The 20111-nt window shown below is 35.5% G+C and overlaps 3 protein-coding genes across 4 annotated transcripts; 1 reads left to right on the top strand and 2 right to left on the bottom strand.

Annotated features, from left to right (window-relative positions):
• Nucleotides 1-1525: 1525 nt before the first annotated feature.
• LOC105176590 (cellulose synthase-like protein E6) lies at nucleotides 1526-5653 on the bottom strand. The gene is made up of 8 exons (XM_011099452.3): nucleotides 5224-5653; nucleotides 4248-4566; nucleotides 3965-4105; nucleotides 3746-3877; nucleotides 3398-3610; nucleotides 2946-3170; nucleotides 2496-2843; nucleotides 1526-2234 (listed from the first exon to the last, which is right to left on the bottom strand). Exons 1-8 carry the CDS (start codon nucleotides 5508-5510, stop codon nucleotides 1692-1694), a joined length of 2208 nt encoding a protein of 735 aa, XP_011097754.1. The 5' UTR covers nucleotides 5511-5653; the 3' UTR covers nucleotides 1526-1691.
• Nucleotides 5654-11266: 5613 nt separating this feature from the next.
• Nucleotides 11267-15610, top strand: LOC105176588 (WEB family protein At5g55860). Of its 2 annotated transcripts, XM_088877087.1 has the most exons (5): nucleotides 11267-11350; nucleotides 11590-11764; nucleotides 11874-11927; nucleotides 12933-13135; nucleotides 13468-15610. In XM_088877087.1, exons 4-5 carry the CDS (start codon nucleotides 12965-12967, stop codon nucleotides 15316-15318), a joined length of 2022 nt encoding a protein of 673 aa, XP_088733213.1. In that variant the 5' UTR covers nucleotides 11267-11350; nucleotides 11590-11764; nucleotides 11874-11927; nucleotides 12933-12964; the 3' UTR covers nucleotides 15319-15610. The 2 variants fall into 2 exon arrangements, with proteins under 2 accessions (XP_088733213.1, XP_011097751.1); XM_011099449.3 differs by lacking the exon at nucleotides 11267-11350 and having other exon boundaries at nucleotides 11363-11764.
• Nucleotides 15611-15855: 245 nt separating this feature from the next.
• Nucleotides 15856-19865, bottom strand: LOC105176587 (SEC14 cytosolic factor). The gene is made up of 11 exons (XM_011099448.3): nucleotides 19676-19865; nucleotides 19547-19575; nucleotides 18626-18709; nucleotides 18479-18532; nucleotides 18023-18100; nucleotides 17739-17792; nucleotides 17588-17647; nucleotides 17377-17472; nucleotides 16783-16884; nucleotides 16618-16698; nucleotides 15856-16398 (listed from the first exon to the last, which is right to left on the bottom strand). Exons 1-11 carry the CDS (start codon nucleotides 19728-19730, stop codon nucleotides 16078-16080), a joined length of 1014 nt encoding a protein of 337 aa, XP_011097750.1. The 5' UTR covers nucleotides 19731-19865; the 3' UTR covers nucleotides 15856-16077.
• Between the last annotated feature and the right edge of the window lie 246 nt (nucleotides 19866-20111).

Genomic DNA, 20111 nt, shown 5'->3' with positions numbered 1-20111 from the left:
ATTAAATCCCCTCTGGTGTTTGGTAATTATGATATGAAAATAACCTAAAAATCTTTTTCGTGTTAAATAAAAGGGAAAAGTATTATTTTAGTACGCTAAGTATGCCTAATTTTAATTTTAGTCTGATAACTATGTCCATTTTTGTTTAGGTCCAGTAACTTATGAAATTGCTTACTTTTAGTCCTCTGGCAGATTTTCGGACAATTTTACCCGTATGCAACTTTTGAAAGGCAGTTTTAGTTCATACGCACTCATAGGGGTAAAATTGTCCAAAAATCTGCCAGATGACTAAAAATAAGCAATTTCATAAGGTACTAGATCTAAACAAAAATGGACATAGTTATCGGATTAAAATTAAAAATAGGCATACTTAACGGATTAAAATAATACTTCTCCCTAAATAAAAATATGCATAGTTGACTATGTTAAATTTTTAGTTGAATGGATGTTATGTCCTTGTTGCAATTTATTTTTAATGTACACTGAATTTTGTTAGATAAATGAGAACCGTTGGATGTGTTCGAGTAATAATAACCATTGAATTTCAATGTTTAGAGATGGATGGTTCAGATTCTTAGTTTTTGAATTTTATATTTTCATATTTTATATAATATTTTAAAAATAAATAAATAATAGTTATAGTATATTATTATATATCATGATAGAAATAAAAAATTGCATGGTACAAATATGGTATTAAGGTGGGGTGGGTGGGTGTGGTAGATTCATTGGACCCCATATATATATAATTTCCTTTTTTAAGGTGAGGGGCTGCGGCGGTATTGCAAAAAGACAAAACCATGGACCAAGGGGAGGAAAAAACAGAAAAATAAATTTTAAAAAAAAAAAACTTTCAAAATTTTAAAATAATTACAATGAGAGGCAAAACAGTCATTTTCAATAAAATAAGTATGAAAAGAAATGAAAATCTTCCCCACTTGCACATGAGCGCGTGTAACACGACAATCATACGTTTGATGAAAGACGAGTTTTTATATAGAAGTTTATTTAATATTAAAGGGATTTAGGCTATTTTAATATTAAATGAAACCATTTTGCAGTTCCGTTAAAATACATAGGTTACATTTGAATTGAAAATTTTGAAATATAAATTTCAAATTCTTAACAATTTTTTTTTTAAAAATTTGTTTGAATAATTTTAAATTTCTAAGATTTCAAATATTTCAATTCTATTAAATTTTGTTGGATATTGATGGAATTTCAATTATTTTTAAATAAAATTATTTACAATCATTTCTGTGAATCATTTTTTTAAATTAAAATTCATCAATCCAAACGCACGCACTGATAGAGATTCTTTGCATTTATCCTAATCCGCCCAACGACATTGGCTATGATCTAAAATTTCATGTGCATTTATGATTTGAGCCTCTTTTAGCCCCCAATAACTTGGGTTTATTTTAGTTTGGGCTTCCTAGTTGTCTTTTCGCCTTAATTATTGCAACTGATACATTGTTTTCGTCAAACAAACAATCAGTCGTAAATAAAAAGTACAATGCCCCTGTTTGCCTGAAAAATTCTTACTCAAACTGCGTTTGAACGGATTTGATCTAATAATATGATAAGTATAATACAATTATAATGTGATTTATTTGATTCGATCAAATAAGTACGAATTTCTTCTGATTTGGAACTTGCAAGCCCACTTTCCAAAAACCGTCTCCTTTGAGCTAGTACATAGGAATGAGGCATGCGACGGATGCTATAGCTAGGGACTTGAACATAACCGAGGATGGCATGCTTCCCTTGTCCCTACGGATGAAGAAAGCTTCATAAACTGGATAATTCACCATTACTATCAGCCCCGAAACAATGATTTGCGGTACCAACTCGGCCAACGCCTCTGGGGTGGAGAAAACGACCTTCTTGATCCCGTATCCAAAGCTGAAAAGGTTCAGAACTGCAAGCGTACCGATCATGAGATGCATGATGGATGAGCTTCCAAATTCCATGATTTCCTTCTCGTACCTCTTTCGCACCTCGTCGTCCACAACTTTAGCGGTGAGTGCAAACGATGTCTCGGAGAAGCCTAAGTGCTTGGATACTGTGTCTATGAAGGCAAAGAAGTAAGAAGTCGTCCGCCTAAACAACCACATTCTTTGCAAGTTCCACCATCCTCGTAGTGTATCACCGCACATAAGGTCTTCGACTAAGCTGTGCGCAGTTTTCGCAGCGAAAACGTAGGTGAAAGGTATGAACCACCAGCTAGACACCTGAAATAAACATGAAAACTCATGTACAAGTACCAAGAACCTTGGACTTTACATGCATTATGTGATGATTTATTATTAAGAATTCCTTGTGACAAGCCTCGGTTTCAAGTGTACTACGTTTATATTCTGTTACATACTGTTTGAAACTGCTGGTAATATTTGATAAGTGATTATACAATTCTTAAGGGAGAGGTCGTTGTAACTAACCGTATTAGTAATTAGATAAGTTTGTAATGGGAGAAATGAGGTCTTTTTACATACCTTAGGGAACAACGGCACGTTCTGGACCAAACATAGAGCAGGAACGACAGTATAACACAGCGTAGGCAATGAAACGAGAGCCCATAGAAGGTAGATACAGTACCCCATTTGGGCACCCAGTTTTATTTTGCCGTGGCCATAGATGAAGGGGCAGTACTTGGAATAGAAAATCTGAAACATGCCCTCGGACCATCTCTTGAATTGAATAAGAGCTATATCTAAGGTTGTCGGAGCAACACCCAGGAATGCATTCTTGCTTGGATTGTAGTAAACGGGATTCCATCCTCTGCACTGGATTGTTAAGCCCGTGACGATGTCCTCCACAGGATATCCATACACCAACCCCATCTGCACACATTAGCACCACAATCACCCTTATGATCTGTATCCCAAATGCTTGTTCGACGAGTGTTAGTAGTATAGGTCTTGTTAGTGATCAGAGAAACAGACCTCTTTTCCCCACAGAGTACCATTCTCATAACTACAATCTGCCAAAGGCTTAGAAGCTGCCTCCAATTCTTCAACCGTTCTGCCCTTAACGTTATCTTCGACACTGTTCAATTCAAGTCTGTGATCCTTAGAATATACCTTCCCTAGCAGGCTGTCTCTCCTATGGAAGCATCCGGTTCCAATGTACAGAGCTCCACCAAAACCATCTAAACCAGCAAGCTCAATCTTTGTAAGAAAGAGGCAAGATTTCAGTACAGCAAATTGTCACATAATCTTAATAAACTAATTGAAAGTTGAACTAAAACTAGACTACAAGTTCCAATCTCGCAACCACCGTTCCCTGCAACTCAAGAAAAATGGAAATGGAAAACGATAGTACGCGTACTTTAAAAGTTGCGTCCTGTTCCCTGCAACTCAAGAAAAATGGAAATGGAAAACGATAGTATGCATACTTTAAAAGTTGCACAGGACGCATTTGCATAAATATCATTCTCAGTGATGTTTCTATAGCACTGAGGATACTGCACGTATGAGATTTGCTGCCCTTGCTTTTCGTCCAAAAAGAAGCATAATGCATCTTGTATTGCATTGGGATCATTTGAGTACATATCACAGTCAAGATTGAGAATGATTGGTGCATTGCTGATTTCTGATGACACTCTTATCTGCAAAAATGTAAGATGGTGGTTACCTTCAATGAGCGGAAGATGCTAGTGGTTTCGCATTTTTTGCTTAATTAAGCTTAACTCAAGAATTAATTTCTGTCAGCGATGTTAAGATTGCACCAAAAATTTGATTACCAATGAATTCATCGATCCGGCCTTGAAGTTATGAGCCCATCCTGGTCTCTTCTCTCGGGACAAGTAAACCAGTGTAGGTAACCTGTTTCCGTCAATATCAGTTGCTTGGGAGTTCCATCCATCTATCAAAATCTGAAAACACAGCAGTAGGAATTATAGGTCTCTTCACTACAGCTAACAAAATATGTTTGTAGTTTAGCATTCTACTAAGAAAATCACCTGAACAATGGACTGATGATCCTGCTTCGTAATCTTAGAATCCCATTCCAAGAACCCTTTGTGCTGATCTTTGATTTCTCGCGGAACACAACCCTTTGCCCCCGCTGATTCTATCCGTCTCTTCATATCTTCATACATAGTCTAAAGAAAAGAATTAAGACAAACGTTCAGTGAGTTCCACTTCAACAACACTACAAATGATTCTAACATCTTGTATTATTTCTCAATCATTTTTCAGCTCTATGTCTGTTACCGTAACAAATAATACTTTTAATAGTTTCACCTTGATTTGACTCCATTCCTGCCTGAAATCTGATTCATGTAAAGGGCTACTCTGACCAAAATAGATTTCAGGAGCCCTCGGCTCAACATTGTATTTCTTGCAGAACGGTATCCAATACTTGGAAAATTCAGAGGCCTCCAGTAGAGCATAGAATGTTAGTTCAGAGCAGCCATCATCCGACAGGTACACGCTAAGTTTTTCGGGTGGATAATTATACGACATGACAGACAAGACTGTGTTGATCACCAACATTGGCGGCTCTAACGTCGGATCGGCTGTACAAACAAAAACATCGACTCCCGGCAACTTGTCCTTGTATCTACAAAATTCATTTTTCCATTTGCAAGAAAGGAAAACAGGATTACGGATTCATCCCATTACGGTCAAATGAGTACATAAATAACAATTGTCTATGATCAAGACTGTCACAAACTTTCAGCCATCATTGGCCTTATCAAAACCTCCTGTTACTTAACTGCAATATGATCACATAGCTGAAAATTCAAGGCCTTTTTGTCATGAAATTGCATGAGAAGTTGTGAAACGTCTCAAGAAACACATCAAGACACAAACTTTACGATGAACATTCTTACAATCCCTCAAGTTCTCTTAACAACAGAATCCTGTGCAATCACAGTTTCACAGTAGACGATCACTCATCAACTAGTATAAACAAATTACATGTAAAATTCCTATAAAATTATAAACACACCCCTTAAATACAGTGTACACCACCAAAAAGGTTCTTTCTTCATCAAATTCTACTTCTTTTTGTCATATCTTCTAATATAATCCTTCACTTCAAAATTCTAAAGTACCAAGACTCTCAATCCAATCATGAAACCCTGATCTACAACATGCTAATGGATCTGAAAATAAGCTATTGCAGTTAAAGTTTCTCCCAGCATATATGAGCTTAAAATAAGCTTTATGATAACTATAAGCTTACAGCTTTTTTCAATAAAACACACAGTACCTGGTAGAGGAGAGTCTGTCCCTGAAGGGATATCGATAGACGACACGCCACCGACCCGCCTGAGTGATAACCCAATACAGACCAAACAAGACCTCCGAAACAGACAGTCCGACCCAAGCATATCTTCCGGGTCGGTCTGCTCCGGGAATGTGACCCAGTCTGTAGATCCATATCAACACTATGCCAACCATTATTGTGAAGCAAAGAAGTCTGTGTGCAGCTCTTCCTTTCGCTGCTTTGGTCACAAACAATGGAGGAACATCTACTTCTCCGCTCTTTGCACTCATCTCTCTCTCTCTCCCCCTCCCTGAGCACAAACTGAATGTCTAACTGCGTGTTCTTGCTTGCTGTTCAGTGTAACTGCGTGTTCTTGCTTGCTGGGCACCGTCTTTGTTGCTCTCTCAGTATGGTTCTTGCTGTAAATATAATAAAGCCTTGCACCATTACATTGTCGCCCGGAATTATTAATTTTTTTATACTATAATATCATTATTATAAAATAAATTTGAGGTTGCTCGAAATAAATTCAACAAAATCATTAATCCACATTGATGCATGAAAATGCCGACTTGGAAAAATTGTATTTTTTGTCCTGCGTTGATAGGGTGTGTCGCATTTTTTGTCCCATATCATAAAATTATAACACACTCTGTGCAATAAAAAATACTATAATATTTATTTTATGGGATTAAATATGTTAAGTTTGTAAACTATGAAATCAAAAGTACCAACACTCCCTATCGTATCAGACTAAAAGTGCAATTTTCCCGGGAAGCTTGTATATGTTTTGTAGTTTCTTGTTTATTACTTTATAATAAGCTAAAAAAGAACTAAAGTACATTGAAAAGTTATTTTCTTTAGTGGTAATTATGAAGGGGAGAGTTTGGTTAGTAATGCTATGCCATTGAAGATTTGTGACCCGACTTGCTCGACCAATCGCAACCCTGTCGATACAGATTCGGCGAAGCAGCTGTTACAAGAGCTGGCTTCCCCAGACAGACTGCCCAGAAGTCAATTCCTTGTAGACGGGATACCGGAGTACTTGGTTAAGAATACGGAGGTGAAAATTCGTGTGATGAAAGAGTACCTCGTGTGGCCCAAGGATAAAAACAAATTGAATCAACAAGAGAAAAGGGAAGATACAGTATAGTTGAGGTCGTGCAAAAATGTAAATGAGTAGTACTCCTACTTCCTTTTTTGTTGAGTTTGTTGCAATTGAATCCAAAATCATATATTATTAAATATTTAAATTTGTGACCTACTCCATCTAATTTTAATATTATTTATGTGATGGTGAGGCAAAAGAGAATGGCTATAATTCATTCAACGCTCCAACTAAATCTCTTAAGTTGAAATTTCTGCCACAAACTCTTTAAAATATCATCAACCACAAAACAAACACAAAAAACAGTACAGTACATGCAATTTAAACATATCATATAGTAAATATGTAAATTATATTTTTATAATACAAAAACAGTAAAAATAAATATTAATTTTCCTTTTTGTGCTTTTACCTCAATATTGCTTCATTTTTAACATAAAATAAGTACACTTTTCTTCCCTATTATTTGGTATAATTACACATAAATTCTCTGTAGTTTGAAAAATTACATCTAGCACTCCTAAATAAATTTATTAACATCAGCAAATTCAGTAAATTTTATCTGATTAAGGAACTTATTTGTCAGATAGATACAAATTTTATGAGCATTAATGTAATTTCTCAAATCATAAAAAATTTACGTGTAATTATACCAAACCTCAAGGAAAAAAGTGGAATCACCCCTTTTAAAAAACAGTGCAGAAAAAATTGCTAAATTTTAAAAAACGAAAAAAAAAATCTACTATTTTTTCTTTATTAAAGTGTAAATTACTCATTTATATTATAGTAATTTTATTAATGAAATATTATTGAACATTTTGTCACATATATCTATTAGGTATTTAACATTTGATCAAAATAATTATAATCGAATTAGTTTAATTAATAATAATTCATCCATTTAAATTAGAAAACCAAGGCAGAAAACATTACAGTAATATATTCCTAATGTCACAACCTAAAAACAAATACAAAACTTCACTTAATTTAATTTCCAGTCAATCAATGATCAACTTGCTGGTAGACATTCCGGAACTTTCCGGCCGCCGACGCCTCGCCTGACCCGTCGTCGAAGTCCTTGGTCGTGTATCCGACGCTCGATTTCCTGTCGTCGACGCCGGAACGCCTCCGCAGTGATGGCGGCACAGCCGCGACACGTCGTTGTGGTCGAGCTCTTTCTCTACTCGGTCTTCTTCTATCGCCGCCCTGCCTTGCGGCGGAGCAGCCTCTTCTCTGGTGGCCATCACGAGATGTAAGCAGAAATACAAAAGTTATCGGATTTAGATATGAACGGTTCCCCTTTCCCCTGTTGGAAGAGTGGGCAAGCTTATTGGGTCTGAGTGCGGCCGATTTGATTAGCCCACGACAGATGTCGTGCATGCAATAACTGCAAAATTGATGCATCTGAATTTTTTATTTTTATTTTTATTTTCACTTATTGTTTATCACTACTAATTATTTTTTCAAAAAAAATTATAAATTTTATATAATAATTTCTTATTAAGTATATAATAAGTCATTCATGCACAATAATTAAATTTACATGATTATAAAGAATAATTATTTTATTAATTAATCAAATAATAATATGTTACGAAATAATATAATTAAATGCTATAGCACATAAAATATAAAAAAAATATTAAATACATGAAAGTGTAATTTAACGATTGTTAAAATTTAAATTATTTGAAAATTTCGATATCAATTTTAAATATATAAAATAAATAAAAATAATAATAAGATTGTTAAAATTATTATAATAGTAAAAAATAAAGTTATATTTATTTATTAAAAAAAAAATCAAAGCAGCTAAAAATATCTCTCTAAAGTACTTTTAGCTTTTGGTCTAATTAGCCATTTCAAAAGTACTTTTAGGAAGTCAGAAGGTGAAAAACACTTTTTTAAAGCATATGCAAATATTCCCTAAATCTGTATTACAAATAAAAATGTAATTATTTGATTTTTTTTTTCTCAATAATAAATTTTGGGGATAACTACGTCTAAACCCCCGACCTCTATTTTATTTATACAAATCATTTAATTTTTTAAAAATTTACACACACATCCACTTAAAACGCCGGCATCAAATATTTTTAATTTTTGAATAATTACACATACATCCCAAAAATATTTTAGCGTTACATAAATTGCTCATACTTTCTGGCTATTAGGGATGGTTTTAGTAATTACTCAAAAAATAAGAATAATTTGTGTAAACAAACTATAAATTAAAAATTTAAATATAATTAGCCATATATTTTCTATTAAATTTAATCAGAATCACCTTTTGATAATGTCTTGAGAATTAATTTTCATCTAATCATATATTATACTCATTAATAATTTTTTAACTTCCTCCGTAATCTTAAAAATGAAGTTAGTTTTGAAATTTAGTTATCATATGTATTTTCATAATCAAATATGAAACTGTGAATCCAAATGTCATAAATATTTTTTTAAAAATTAATAATTCTAATATCAAATTTCCATAATAAATTATTGTATAATTAATCATGCAACCATATACAAATTAAGCTTTTGTCAAATTTGTTTATCCTCAGAATACTAACTTTGAGCAATACTTTCTTTTATTATGAACTAATAGCGATAAACAAAATAATTCATCTCGATACATTAAATAATATTTCTATTCAATTAATACATTAATATAATCAACAACAATAGTTCATATAAAATGAGACAAATACCTACGTATTAGCTGAGAGTCAAAATCAAATTACAAGTAGAATATATTCCAAGTGTCGTTTTAAAAATATTTTCATGACATGTGCTGCTTTTGTCTTATGCCAAAATTTTCCCCTATAAAAAAAATACACGAAGACTAGTAACCTACTGTATTCGTTGAGACTTGTTCTAGACATACTAAGCGAACGTCTCAATAGCGTAGATCATACTATGTTCCGTTCAAATTTGTTCTTTTCTGACTTTAAGTTTATATTTTTAGTGGCTTTCGAGACTGATTGATTTTCAAAGATTTGCATTGTCGATACCAATATTAAAAACAAAAAGACCATCTACATTCACAAACTGCGATTAACGATACCACCACACCAATTTTTTATGAATTCAAAAAGACCCTTCTACTGATAAGATAACTAACTTATGCTTTTTAAATTAATTTTTTTTAATATATTATATTGATTTATGTATTTTATAACCACATCTTCAACTCTATTATATACATGGTATGGATTTGTGGGGACTGACCGATCAATATTCAGACCCCAAATGTCAATTTTCAATAACTAAAGAAGTTTATTCGTTCCGAATTACATGACTAGGAAAATCACATGACATGACTTATAAACAACAGTGAGGGACAATCTTGTCCTAAACAAAGACATATATATATATATATATGTGTATGATAGAAAGAAGCAAGAACATAGTCGAGGGTCTACTGAGATATGGCCCAGTTGCATGTCATGAAGCAGAAGCAGTCAAGCAGCAGCCCCATCCCCACAAGAAAACCAGCAACGAAATGTAAATTTTATGTAACTATCAACAATATGTACAAGAAGCAATTTTTTATTGTTTTTTACTTCCCAAGAGTTCATATTGGTATGCAATTATGGGACATTTCTCATGGAGAAGCACTTATACTGTAAGCATACTTAAGATAACAACACGAAAAATTTTGAAACTTGAGAATACGATGATACGAACACGAAAAAGTTTGAATAAGTTGTGTCTTTATATGTGTTGGATAAGTTATTCAGTATTCGATATCGTGTCTTTTCTATTTTTTAACTTTTAAACACACAAATATCATCTTGGACACGTATTGAATGATACACAGTGCTTGGTTCATCAGATATATAGTGCATGGGGTGATTTTTTAAATTATGTGTATTATAAAAATGAACATTATTCTCATTTTTCAATAGTGCATATGTTTGTCATATAATATAACAAAGAATTAAATAATTATACAACTCCTGAAATTTGGTATAACTACATTTAGATATTCTATAGTTCGAAAAATTATATCTAATAATTTTCAAATTTGCTTCTGTTTAACAAATAGGTCCATCCGTTAGTCAAATTTTACCAAACTTGCTCGATGTTTATCCTTGATTGACTTATTGCAGGTCAAACAAATCTTTTCCGACTAAACTCTCCTTATAGGGGTGAAGATATACCTCATCATATGTATTAACGCATGGAGATGTACTATGATAGTTTGGTAAAAAAGATATTTGTTTGACCTATAATAGGTAAGTATGGATTTTCATCCATTCTTTTTGTTAATATCATCAAATTCAATAAAATTTTAACAAAGAGGTTTATTTGTTAGATGAAAGCAAATTTCAAGAATACTAAATATAATTTCGAAACCGTTTAACGTGTAATTATATCAACTCTAAAAAAAACAGTATAATCATCCTAAAATAAAAACATACACTTATTGAGTATTCAAGAAAGTGAAAAACACAAGTCTTTTTTTGACCAGGCTACTTTTAATATGAATAAATTATATTTAGCCATTCAAATTATGCTCGTTTTTACACTTTATCATTAAATTTTTTTGTGTCAATTTACCATCTCAATATTACGAAATTTACACTTTGTCATATATGATCGTTTTTCAATAGTTATTTTTTGCTGTAAAAAAATCACATCTGATGTACATGTGATATGGTACTTATATATTGCTCTTAAACATCACATGTGCAGTGCACATGATATTTTTCAATAAAAAATTCAATTGAGAAATATACGACAAAGTACAAATTTTATAAAATTAAAATAATAAATCCATAAAAAAAAATATTTAGATGATAAAATGTTAAAACAGGAATAACTACAATTTACCCTTTAATAAATGTGGAGACTTTAAATTTTGAGACATCAGCTATTTCTTTATGTAAGGAAGAAATTTAAATATTGTGATCGTCTCCGAATTTGGAGGTCTACTACTACTCAATAATGTTTCTCTTTGGCCCGTGCTATTTGCTGACCTGGCGCTATTCCTCTCTCCTCTATGATTTGCTGCTTGTATGATATATTTGCAAAAGGAAATGATTTTTCAAACTTTTACAAGATTTCTTCTCTGTTTTCTTGTTTCAACAGTGGGTTTTTAACTTTGAAAACATGTTCTTTTCTTTCTTGCCCTGTGTCTTTGTGTGACTGGACATTCTTTGGGCTGATTTGCTTGTGGAGTTTGCAGAGTTCTTGGACTTTTGTTCGGGTGCAGATTCTGATAGAGGGTTGACTTTTGGGTTGTTTTCTTGAAGGGTTGTTGGAGTTGATCAAGATTTTGTTCGCTGTCCATCAACTTTTTAGTGCTGTTGGGGGGGACCCTTTTTTTGAATTTGGTTCTTTGATGATTTCTTGGGTTTCTGGAGAACCCTTTTGTCTGCTTGTACCCCCTCTCTTATGATTTAGGGTTTTTGAATGAGTTATTATTAGGTTTGTACATTTTGTCCCTTTTTTTTGTTGTTTGATTTTTTGTTACATGCTATATTACGCTTCACCTTACACTTCTTGGTTCACTGGTTGTTCTGTTTATGTGACTCAGGCTCAAGCTACAATTTCCAGTGATACATTCATTATTCAGAAGCATAAATTTCAGGTAGTGTTTGGTATTTGGGCTCCATTCATTTCAACTTCTAGTTTCTTGTTATCTTACTCGGTGTTTGAGTCCAGGAGAATTGGGATTTGCCAAGTAAATTGATTTCTGCTTAATCTCTTGATGATCTTTTTCCACTTCTCCTTTGACGGCAGAAGTGACTTTCTTGAACTGAACTATTAATATGTGATGGAATTCTGATCCTTGTTTAGTTGTTGTCCTCTTTGGTGGTATGATTTGCTGTCTTTTGTATTTGAATGTCATGCAATACGTAGAAGTCTTGAAATTTCGTTATTGAAGGACTATTTGATCACAATTTGACCAAATTTCCTTGTGTGGCCTAATATGTGGGCTATGATCATAAAGTTGAATGTACAAGAATTTGCTTTTGCTCTAGTTTGTTGTGTGGCAATCTGCGAAGTTAACTTTTCCAGGCGGCTTGTTTTGTTATAGAATTAGATGGACTTTTTTATAAACATTGTTATGTTCTATCAGTGGGTTCTGTACTACTCCGAGTTTCATGCATACAAGCTAATGCCGTGTTCTGAGCATGGATCAGCTGTTCATCTCAGCTTTCAACAAACTCTTCCCTTCTTTTTGATGGATGTGTACATGTATTATACAAAATTATGGGCTATATGTTTTTCTGAGAGATTGAATTTCGTATGTATCTTTCGAGTTTCAGCTATATTTCTTCTCATTGTCTATGTTACATTGTGATGGGAAGGCTATATCGGCCGTTCTCAAGTCAATGTTTCCATTCCTCTTACTATCTAATGCATTCCAATGAAAGCGCCTGTCATTAGAGTGGGCCTGACACAGCTTCCCTTGCGAGGAATACACAAAGCTAGGACTCTTAAAGAAGTATTAGCACAACCATTAACTAGAAGTAGTAATTTTTACTGGATGCAGCTACTCTTCTAAGTTCTAACCCCGTCTTGTTTTTCTATAGTTCGTCTTTGGTTGTCGTTTTCTTCAATATGATCTTTCTTTGGCTGTTCTTTGCAGGTAAGAGCTGGAGATAAAGTGGGTGAGACATTATGGTTGCAAAAGATTATAATAAAACCAAAGGATCGGCTAAAGCGGAGGTGGGAGAAATCGACACCAGTGCACCATTTCAATCTGTCAAAGATGCTGTCAGTTTATTTGGTGAAGGTGCTTTTTCAGGGGAAAAGCCTGCCATTAGGAAGACAAAACCACAGTCTGCAGAAGTATGTTGCTTCTTCTTTTTGCTTTGTGTTTCCTGGTTGCACTTTACCATAATACCTGTTGAAATAGATACGCACTTGTGGTTGGCTCATGTTGAAATTTCATAATTAAAAGTGGTGGATGTTTCATTCTGTGACTTTACATGTACTTTGCATCCACAAATTGAAGCTTTTAGCCGAGTTCTTGATGTTTCTTTATCAAGATAAATGTAGAATTTTGTTTGCTACCAGCATTCTTATACATAAAACTGATATGTTATGTTCAACTTTAACCGCGATCTTCACCAGACTATCTAATAATTCTGCCCCCTCCCTGCTGGTTTTCTTGCTTTCAGAGAGTGCTGGCGAAAGAAATGCAGCTTCACTTGGCTCAGAGAGAGTTGAATAAGTTGAAGGAACAATTAAATAATGCTGAGACTACTAAAGCTCAGGCTCTGTTAGAGCTTGATAGAGCTAAAAGAACTGTTGAGGATTTAACTCAGAAGCTGAAAAGTATTAACGAGTCAAAGGATTCAGCAATTAGAGCCACTGAAGCCGCTAAGCACCAGACAAAGCAATTTGCAGAAGCCAACAATTCCAATTCTACAGGATCTGAAGGATCTGCAAATGTGGATCGTGAAACTGGGAGGGCTGAGTATGTGGCTGCAGTCTCTGAACTTGATGCAGTGAAGCAGGAGCTAAGAAAAATTCGTCAGGAGTATGACTCGTCAATGGAAGCAAAAGTCAGTGCCGCCAAGCAAGCAGCTGAAGCTGAGAAGGCTACCAAAGCAAACATTGAAAAAGTGGGTGAGTTATCCAAGGAAATTGTTGGCGTACAGGACTCAATTCAGCAAGTGAAGCTTGCGATTGCACGTACAAAGGAAGAAGAAGCAATGATCTGTGCTGACAAGGATAAACAGAAGCTGTCATATAAAACCAGACTTGAAGAATTAGCACAGAAATTACTTGCATTGAAGAAAGATATTGATCCTGACCTAGTGAAGAATCTGGAGACTCAGCTGGGTGGAACATTATCAGAGATAGAAGCTCTACGAAATGAGATGGAGAAAGCAAGGGCCGCTGATCTTGATTCTGTTAAGACTGTTGCATCAGAGTTGGATAGTGCTAAAGAGTCACTACATAAGGTAACTGAAGAGGAGAATTCGCTAAGAAGCCTGGTAGAGACCCTCAAGGTAGAACTGGATAAATTGAAAACAGAGCATTCTGAATTGAAGGAGAAGGAAGCGGAAACAGAATCCATGGCCGGTGATTTGCATTTGAAGCTCAGGAAAGCTAAGTCTGAGCTTGAAGAAGCACTTGTAGGAGAAGCCAAAGCAAGAGGTGTCTCTGATGAAATGGTTGCTACAATCCACCAGCTAGTCTTGGAGAGTGAAAATGCGAAACATGAATCTGAAGAGGTGAAGCAGCAAGCTGAAGTGCTTAGGAGAGAAGCAGAAGCTACCAGAATTGAGCTGGAAGAAGCAGAAAAGAAACTAAAAGTTGCTATAAGTGAAGCTGAGGAAGCAAAGGCAGCTGAGGCTAGAGCCCTTGACCAAATTAAGATGTTGTCTGAGAAAACTGATGCTGCACGTGCCTCAACTTCAGAGCCTGGTGCCCAGATTACAATATCAAAGGACGAGTTTGAATCACTGAGCCGAAAGGTTGAGGAATCTGAAAAACTAGCAGAAATGAAAGTAGCAGCTGCAATGGCTCAGGTAGAAGCTGTGAAAGCCAGTGAGAATGAGGCCCTCAAGAGATTGGAGGCTACACTGAAGGAGATTGAGGACATGAAAGCTGCAACTCAGGAGGCATTGAAGAAAGCTGAGATGTCAGAAGCAGCCAAGAAGGCAGTCGAGGGAGAACTAAGAAGATGGCGTGAACGGGAACAAAAGAAGGCAGTAGAAGCAGCTTCTCGAATTCTTTCAGATTCTGGGAAGTCGTTTGAATCATCTCCTCGTAATTACCAGATTCAAAGGCAGAAGCCCCAACAGGCTGAGACATCATTTGAATCATCTCCTCACAATTACCAAATCCCAAAGCAGATTCCCCAAGAGACGAAGGTAATGGAAACACGAAAGCTAGAAAAAGCCAAGACATCTGTAGCCAAGAAAGTACTAATGCCTAGTCTGAGCAATGTGTTCCACAAGAAGAAAAACCAAGTCGAGGGCAGTTCTCCCTTCTCGCCTGGTGAAAAGCCTTCTTGGTGAATGCGATCGCCAAGTTTTTGTGCAGTATCCCAATGGTAGAGAAAAACTTGATTTGGCTCTTTGTGTATATTTGCAACCAACCGATCTTCACTGTCTTTGTTTTCTTTCTTCGACTCTTTTGTGCGCAGTCAGGAAATACCAACTGCTTAATAAACCTTGTTAATTATTTTGAAAATTCACCTTGTGAATGTGTTTTAGTGGATTCATTCTGTAAATCCCTGCTAGTACAAAATTCAAGTGCTACAGGTTAGACTATGAAGATACTCACTCTGTAATATTGCCTTTTTGCTTCTTTTTTTGTTTTTTCGTTTGGCTTTAATGGTGAGTAGGGTCATCACCATCTAACAAGGCAGCAAGCCAGGGAAACATGAAATCATTTTTGTGAATTATAAATGAAACAAAATCCACCCGACAAGAAATTATAAACTTTATTGAACTCTGCATTAGCACTTTGGATTTCCAGACTATTTGTGAGTGATGATGTAACATTCCATCAAGGTGGTCATATAAAACTTAGCTCAGCCCCAAAACCCACCCGACAAGAAATTATAAACTTTATTGAACTCTGCATTAGCACTTTGGATTTCCAGACTATTTGTGAGTGATGATGTAACATTCCATCAAGGTGGTCATATAAAACTTAGCTCAGCCCCAAAACCTGCATCAAGATAATGCGAGCGTTCTAGGATACAACCAGGAATGAGCAGCCTAAGCTACTTACAACAGACATTATCGACACTCGAGCCTGTTCTGCCTGATTCAGTCCCCGTTTATCTTAAGCTCATGAAATGAGTGTGAAACCCCATTTTTCTTGCCAAGTCGTTGAAACTCAGATTCTATAGTTTGAGCAATTTTTACGTCCTCTGGATCTGGCTCAGGAAAATCCACGTGGAACGAGCCATGTCTGATTGGTGCAGCTGCCCCAACTACAGCAGCTTGCTCCTTGACATAATTATATAGCTGCTGATGGAAGGGATGGTCCAAGGAAAAACAATCACTAACTGCGCCATCTCTAGAATGCCGAGAGGAACCAGAACCTTCTTTTCTACAGAAGTGAGGGAGAGATTCATAATCCATAATCTGCATGAATACGCGAGACAAGAATGTCAGTATTCAAAAAATTACTTCCAAAAGAAGCGCAGCAGCTACATTTGATGCACGTTTCAGTAGCTTATTTGTCAACATTTGCCACAATCATATCATTTAGGGGTTTTCTAACTAGAGAAATATGTTCTCTGGATAAATGCAATGCAAACAGTACTTCGTTAGCCGGAAAATTTGAACCAGAATAGTGCCTACCTTCAACAACTCATCTCTTCCAGAGCCTGAAAGAACCTGAACTTTTTTCCTTGTACGCTCTTGTAAAAGGGGTCTAACAACCTGCGAGAGGGCAAACGTATGGGATAAATTGTTGAATGTTGAATAGTGTATACAGACTAACTGCTGTATGTACACATGCCAAACCTTCCAACATGCTGAAAATATATATGGGGCATTGACGATGTAATATGTCTCTGTCTTCTCAGGATAGTTCAAGTCATCAATAGTGGATATTACAGACAATAACTGCACCCAAGAAAAGTACATTTTGTTACAAGTGTTAGAGGGAATAGTTCACCATATATCGAGCTACGGTACAAGTTCACAACTGGAGCAGAATGCAAAAAGGTTTTCGATGTTCATGTTTAGTACAATACAGAATTTAGTATTCTTGGCACCGGAATGAATAAGCCAGCTTTTATGGGCACAAGGGCATCGATGGTGAAGTCTTTTCCCTACTTTCATTCTTTAAGTGCTAATGTAATATGAATGTCTTTAGCTCACTTCATTTTCTCTCTGGTGACATTGTGGAGCAAAGGGTTTAATATGTCTTTTTTGCATCTGTTTGCAACTAGAAAAGACATAAGAAGTAGACAGAGGAAGAGTCAAGTGGTATAGTTTTCCATACAAGAAAACCAACTCTACAGAGAAATGACTAGCACTATTCCAAACTCTTATCTAGGAATCATAAACTAAAAGGATTCTTTCAACGGAGATGTAAATGTAATGAAGAAATACCTTGAGTTGATTTAACGCAGAAATCCTTAGTCCAGTCATATCCAGAATCTTTATGCATGTGCCGATGTACCGACCAAATTTTTTGGTTGCAGAAGGCTATAGCAAGAACCAGAGTAAGTCCAACTGCTAAAGCTATTGCAATTCACAATATATATGTATATGTATATATATATATATCTTAACATTGTGGACTCTAGATGCTGAAACTCACCAATATCACACGATCCCTGTATTCATTCATTTGGATGTGTGATTGGACATAGTAGTGAATCTGAACCGGGAACAAAATTATTAGTAAATACATATATATTCCAGTACTAGATATAAAGAAGGCTCAAACCATCAAAAGTATGATATCTTACAGATGCTTTGTCATATGTGCTGCGCCCTACCCCAACAGCAATAACTGGAAGACCCTACAAAAAATCACCAAGGTAAAACATGAGCAGGAATTAAACAATATCAGAAATGCCGTGCTCTTATAGCACTACCAGCACCATAGTTTTGGTGAGTATTCAAGAAAAATAATCATACGGTGCAGGACAAGGTCTAAACCTGCTGTAAACAAGAAAGTCAACTAAAGATCAAATGTCACACCCATGTACTAAAGCAAGAAGACTATATTTCTAATGAGTAGGAGGTTTACCTCTTTCGAGTATCCGGACATTCCAGTTAGGTGAGAATCTCGTATTGCTCTATACAAATCAGTGGGGTTTATTGGTTTCTGCAAAAGTAGGGGAAACAATCAAACATACAGTTAGTGGATGCGCTTGGCAAGGGTCCATTGTATCTGCGGAGCAGAAAAAGCAGACTTCTAAATTTCATTTTGATAATTCCACATCAGATATTTTATAAAACTTGTCACAAGATTTTTATTGATGTTGATGGAAGAAACACAAACTAACTTTAAACTTCAAACCAAAAGTTTTGAAACTTAAAGGGATATCTCGACCAAATTTTTTAGGGAAAATTACAAGTCAAGATCACAAATTGATAGATAGAGTAATGATATTTAACCTTCATGTTATAATGATAGTACGAGATTTTTGAAAAAGAGAACATCATAACATGATGCTAGAAAGAAAATATCCCAAGAACTCACTGTCAGTATGGCATCAATTTCGTTTTGTATCCTCCAGTTTAGACAGTCAACAAGCTGAAAAACATAGGGTCCTGTTAAGAACTTCAAAAAGAACAAGAAAAGAATAATAACCCTGCTCTAAAAGGAATAGCATCAACAGAAACAAACCATTTTATGTGCATTCGAGATATCTCCATCCCTTGCTTTGAGAAACCTCGCCAAATTCTCCCTTTGATACCCATTATGTATATTCTGCAAATTATGACAAAATTATCACGGTTACTTAATTCGCACAGAACCACGTCTAGACGAAAAGGACGCTACAACCAAGTTGATCCATCAGTTACAATCCATTGCATACTTTGCTTTTTGTTCATCACCTAAATTTCTTCTTCCCATTTTTCTGATTTGAGTTGATACATCATGATGCAACATCCTTAACGTGTGCAAGGTCTTGGGTTTCACCTTTTTACTTCTCTAGAAAACGCTGAAAATGCTTTCTGTTTAATCTATTCAGAATCTCTCTATCTCATTGATTAGAAAATGTGGAAGTTAATGCTACAGTGGATAATTCAGGGATCAGGCTATAAAACTTGAGCAATCAACCGGAACCCTCAATATTCTGTCGCATAGCCCAAAACCGAACCACACCATAAAATCGGACCAAATTTCTAACGCTGGACACGTAGATCAGAAATCAGATCAGAAGTTCAGTTCCAGATTTCCTGGAAACTCAGATGATGACCGATTTTCCCAGTTCTTAGTCCTCACTATCAAATTACTAATGTTGACTACATGACAACAAAAGCAGGCAATTTATGCAATTACCCCTCACATTACCAAGAAGCACAAATCTTTGTACCAATCAGCATTTTGACTTGACAATGACCATTCCACTATCCTCATCCGCAACCACAATTGAGAAATATGTATGTAAAAAACCAACCCCATTAAGCAGAAAAATCAAGAAAACCACAGAAACCAAATCACATCAACAAAAAGGCCCAGATCAAACTTGACTTCATGCAATATCAAACTTTTTCCACATATCCACCCAAAATAGTAAACAGATCAGTGAAAATGGCGAACCTGGAAAGTTTTCTTCAGCGGTTCATCAACTGCAAAGGAACATCAACATATCAGCAGGCGGCAGATCCAAAGATCAAGAAAATGACCAAGAGGCTGGAACCATCCAGCAAACTAAACAGAGAAGCTGACCTTTTTCCATCAGGGTCTGAAACTGTTTGATCATTTCTTCCGTTATGAACACCATTCTTCTTTCTTCCTTCAAAAACACTCAAATTTTTGGCCTTTGGATTCGGACCCAGATTTCAAACTTCAGCTCCACTTTGTTTAAGTAGTAAATGGTGCTTCCCCGGGGGTTGGGGGGGGGGGGGGGGGGGGCGCTCAGACAAGGGGAGTGTGACCTTTGTCAAAATATGGGCCTCTTTTTCTATTTCCCACCTCAAGAAAAGCAAGAAACGAGACGCTGGCTTTCTTGGATCTTTTATAAAGAGCCACGTTCGAACCGAATTTAAGAAAACGGAAAAGGACAAAGTAGTGATCATATCTTTGGTTGATGAATTCTAAGTTTTAACTCAATATTCTCACCGTCACAAGAATTATTTTTTACTGTAATAATACTACTGCTTAC

The sequence above is a fragment of the Sesamum indicum genome, linkage group LG13 (assembly GCF_026168435.1).
Source record: "Sesamum indicum cultivar Baizhima isolate 11 linkage group LG13, ASM2616843v1, whole genome shotgun sequence".
NCBI classification, from domain to species: domain Eukaryota; kingdom Viridiplantae; phylum Streptophyta; class Magnoliopsida; order Lamiales; family Pedaliaceae; genus Sesamum; species Sesamum indicum.
The sequence above is the reverse complement of the archived record's forward strand: the minus strand, read 5'-3'. Positions and strand labels throughout refer to the sequence as shown.

Coding starts and splice junctions, on each gene's coding strand:
- LOC105176587 (XM_011099448.3), bottom strand. CDS start 19,730: ATGGTGTTCATAACGGAAGAAATGATCAAACAGTTTCAGACCCTGATG. Junction 17,473..17,587: donor ACAGGGATCGTGTGATATTG/GTGAGTTTCAGC, acceptor TTCTTGCTATAG/CCTTCTGCAACCAAAAAATT. Junction 16,399..16,617: donor GAAGAGATGAGTTGTTGAAG/GTAGGCACTATT, acceptor GTATTCATGCAG/ATTATGGATTATGAATCTCT.
- LOC105176590 (XM_011099452.3), bottom strand. CDS start 5,510: ATGAGTGCAAAGAGCGGAGAAGTAGATGTTCCTCCATTGTTTGTGACC. Junction 4,106..4,247: donor AGGAATGGAGTCAAATCAAG/GTGAAACTATTA, acceptor TCTTTTCTTTAG/ACTATGTATGAAGATATGAA. Junction 3,878..3,964: donor ATCATCAGTCCATTGTTCAG/GTGATTTTCTTA, acceptor CTGTGTTTTCAG/ATTTTGATAGATGGATGGAA.
- LOC105176588 (XM_088877087.1), top strand. CDS start 12,965: ATGGTTGCAAAAGATTATAATAAAACCAAAGGATCGGCTAAAGCGGAG. Junction 13,136..13,467: donor CAAAACCACAGTCTGCAGAA/GTATGTTGCTTC, acceptor TCTTGCTTTCAG/AGAGTGCTGGCGAAAGAAAT.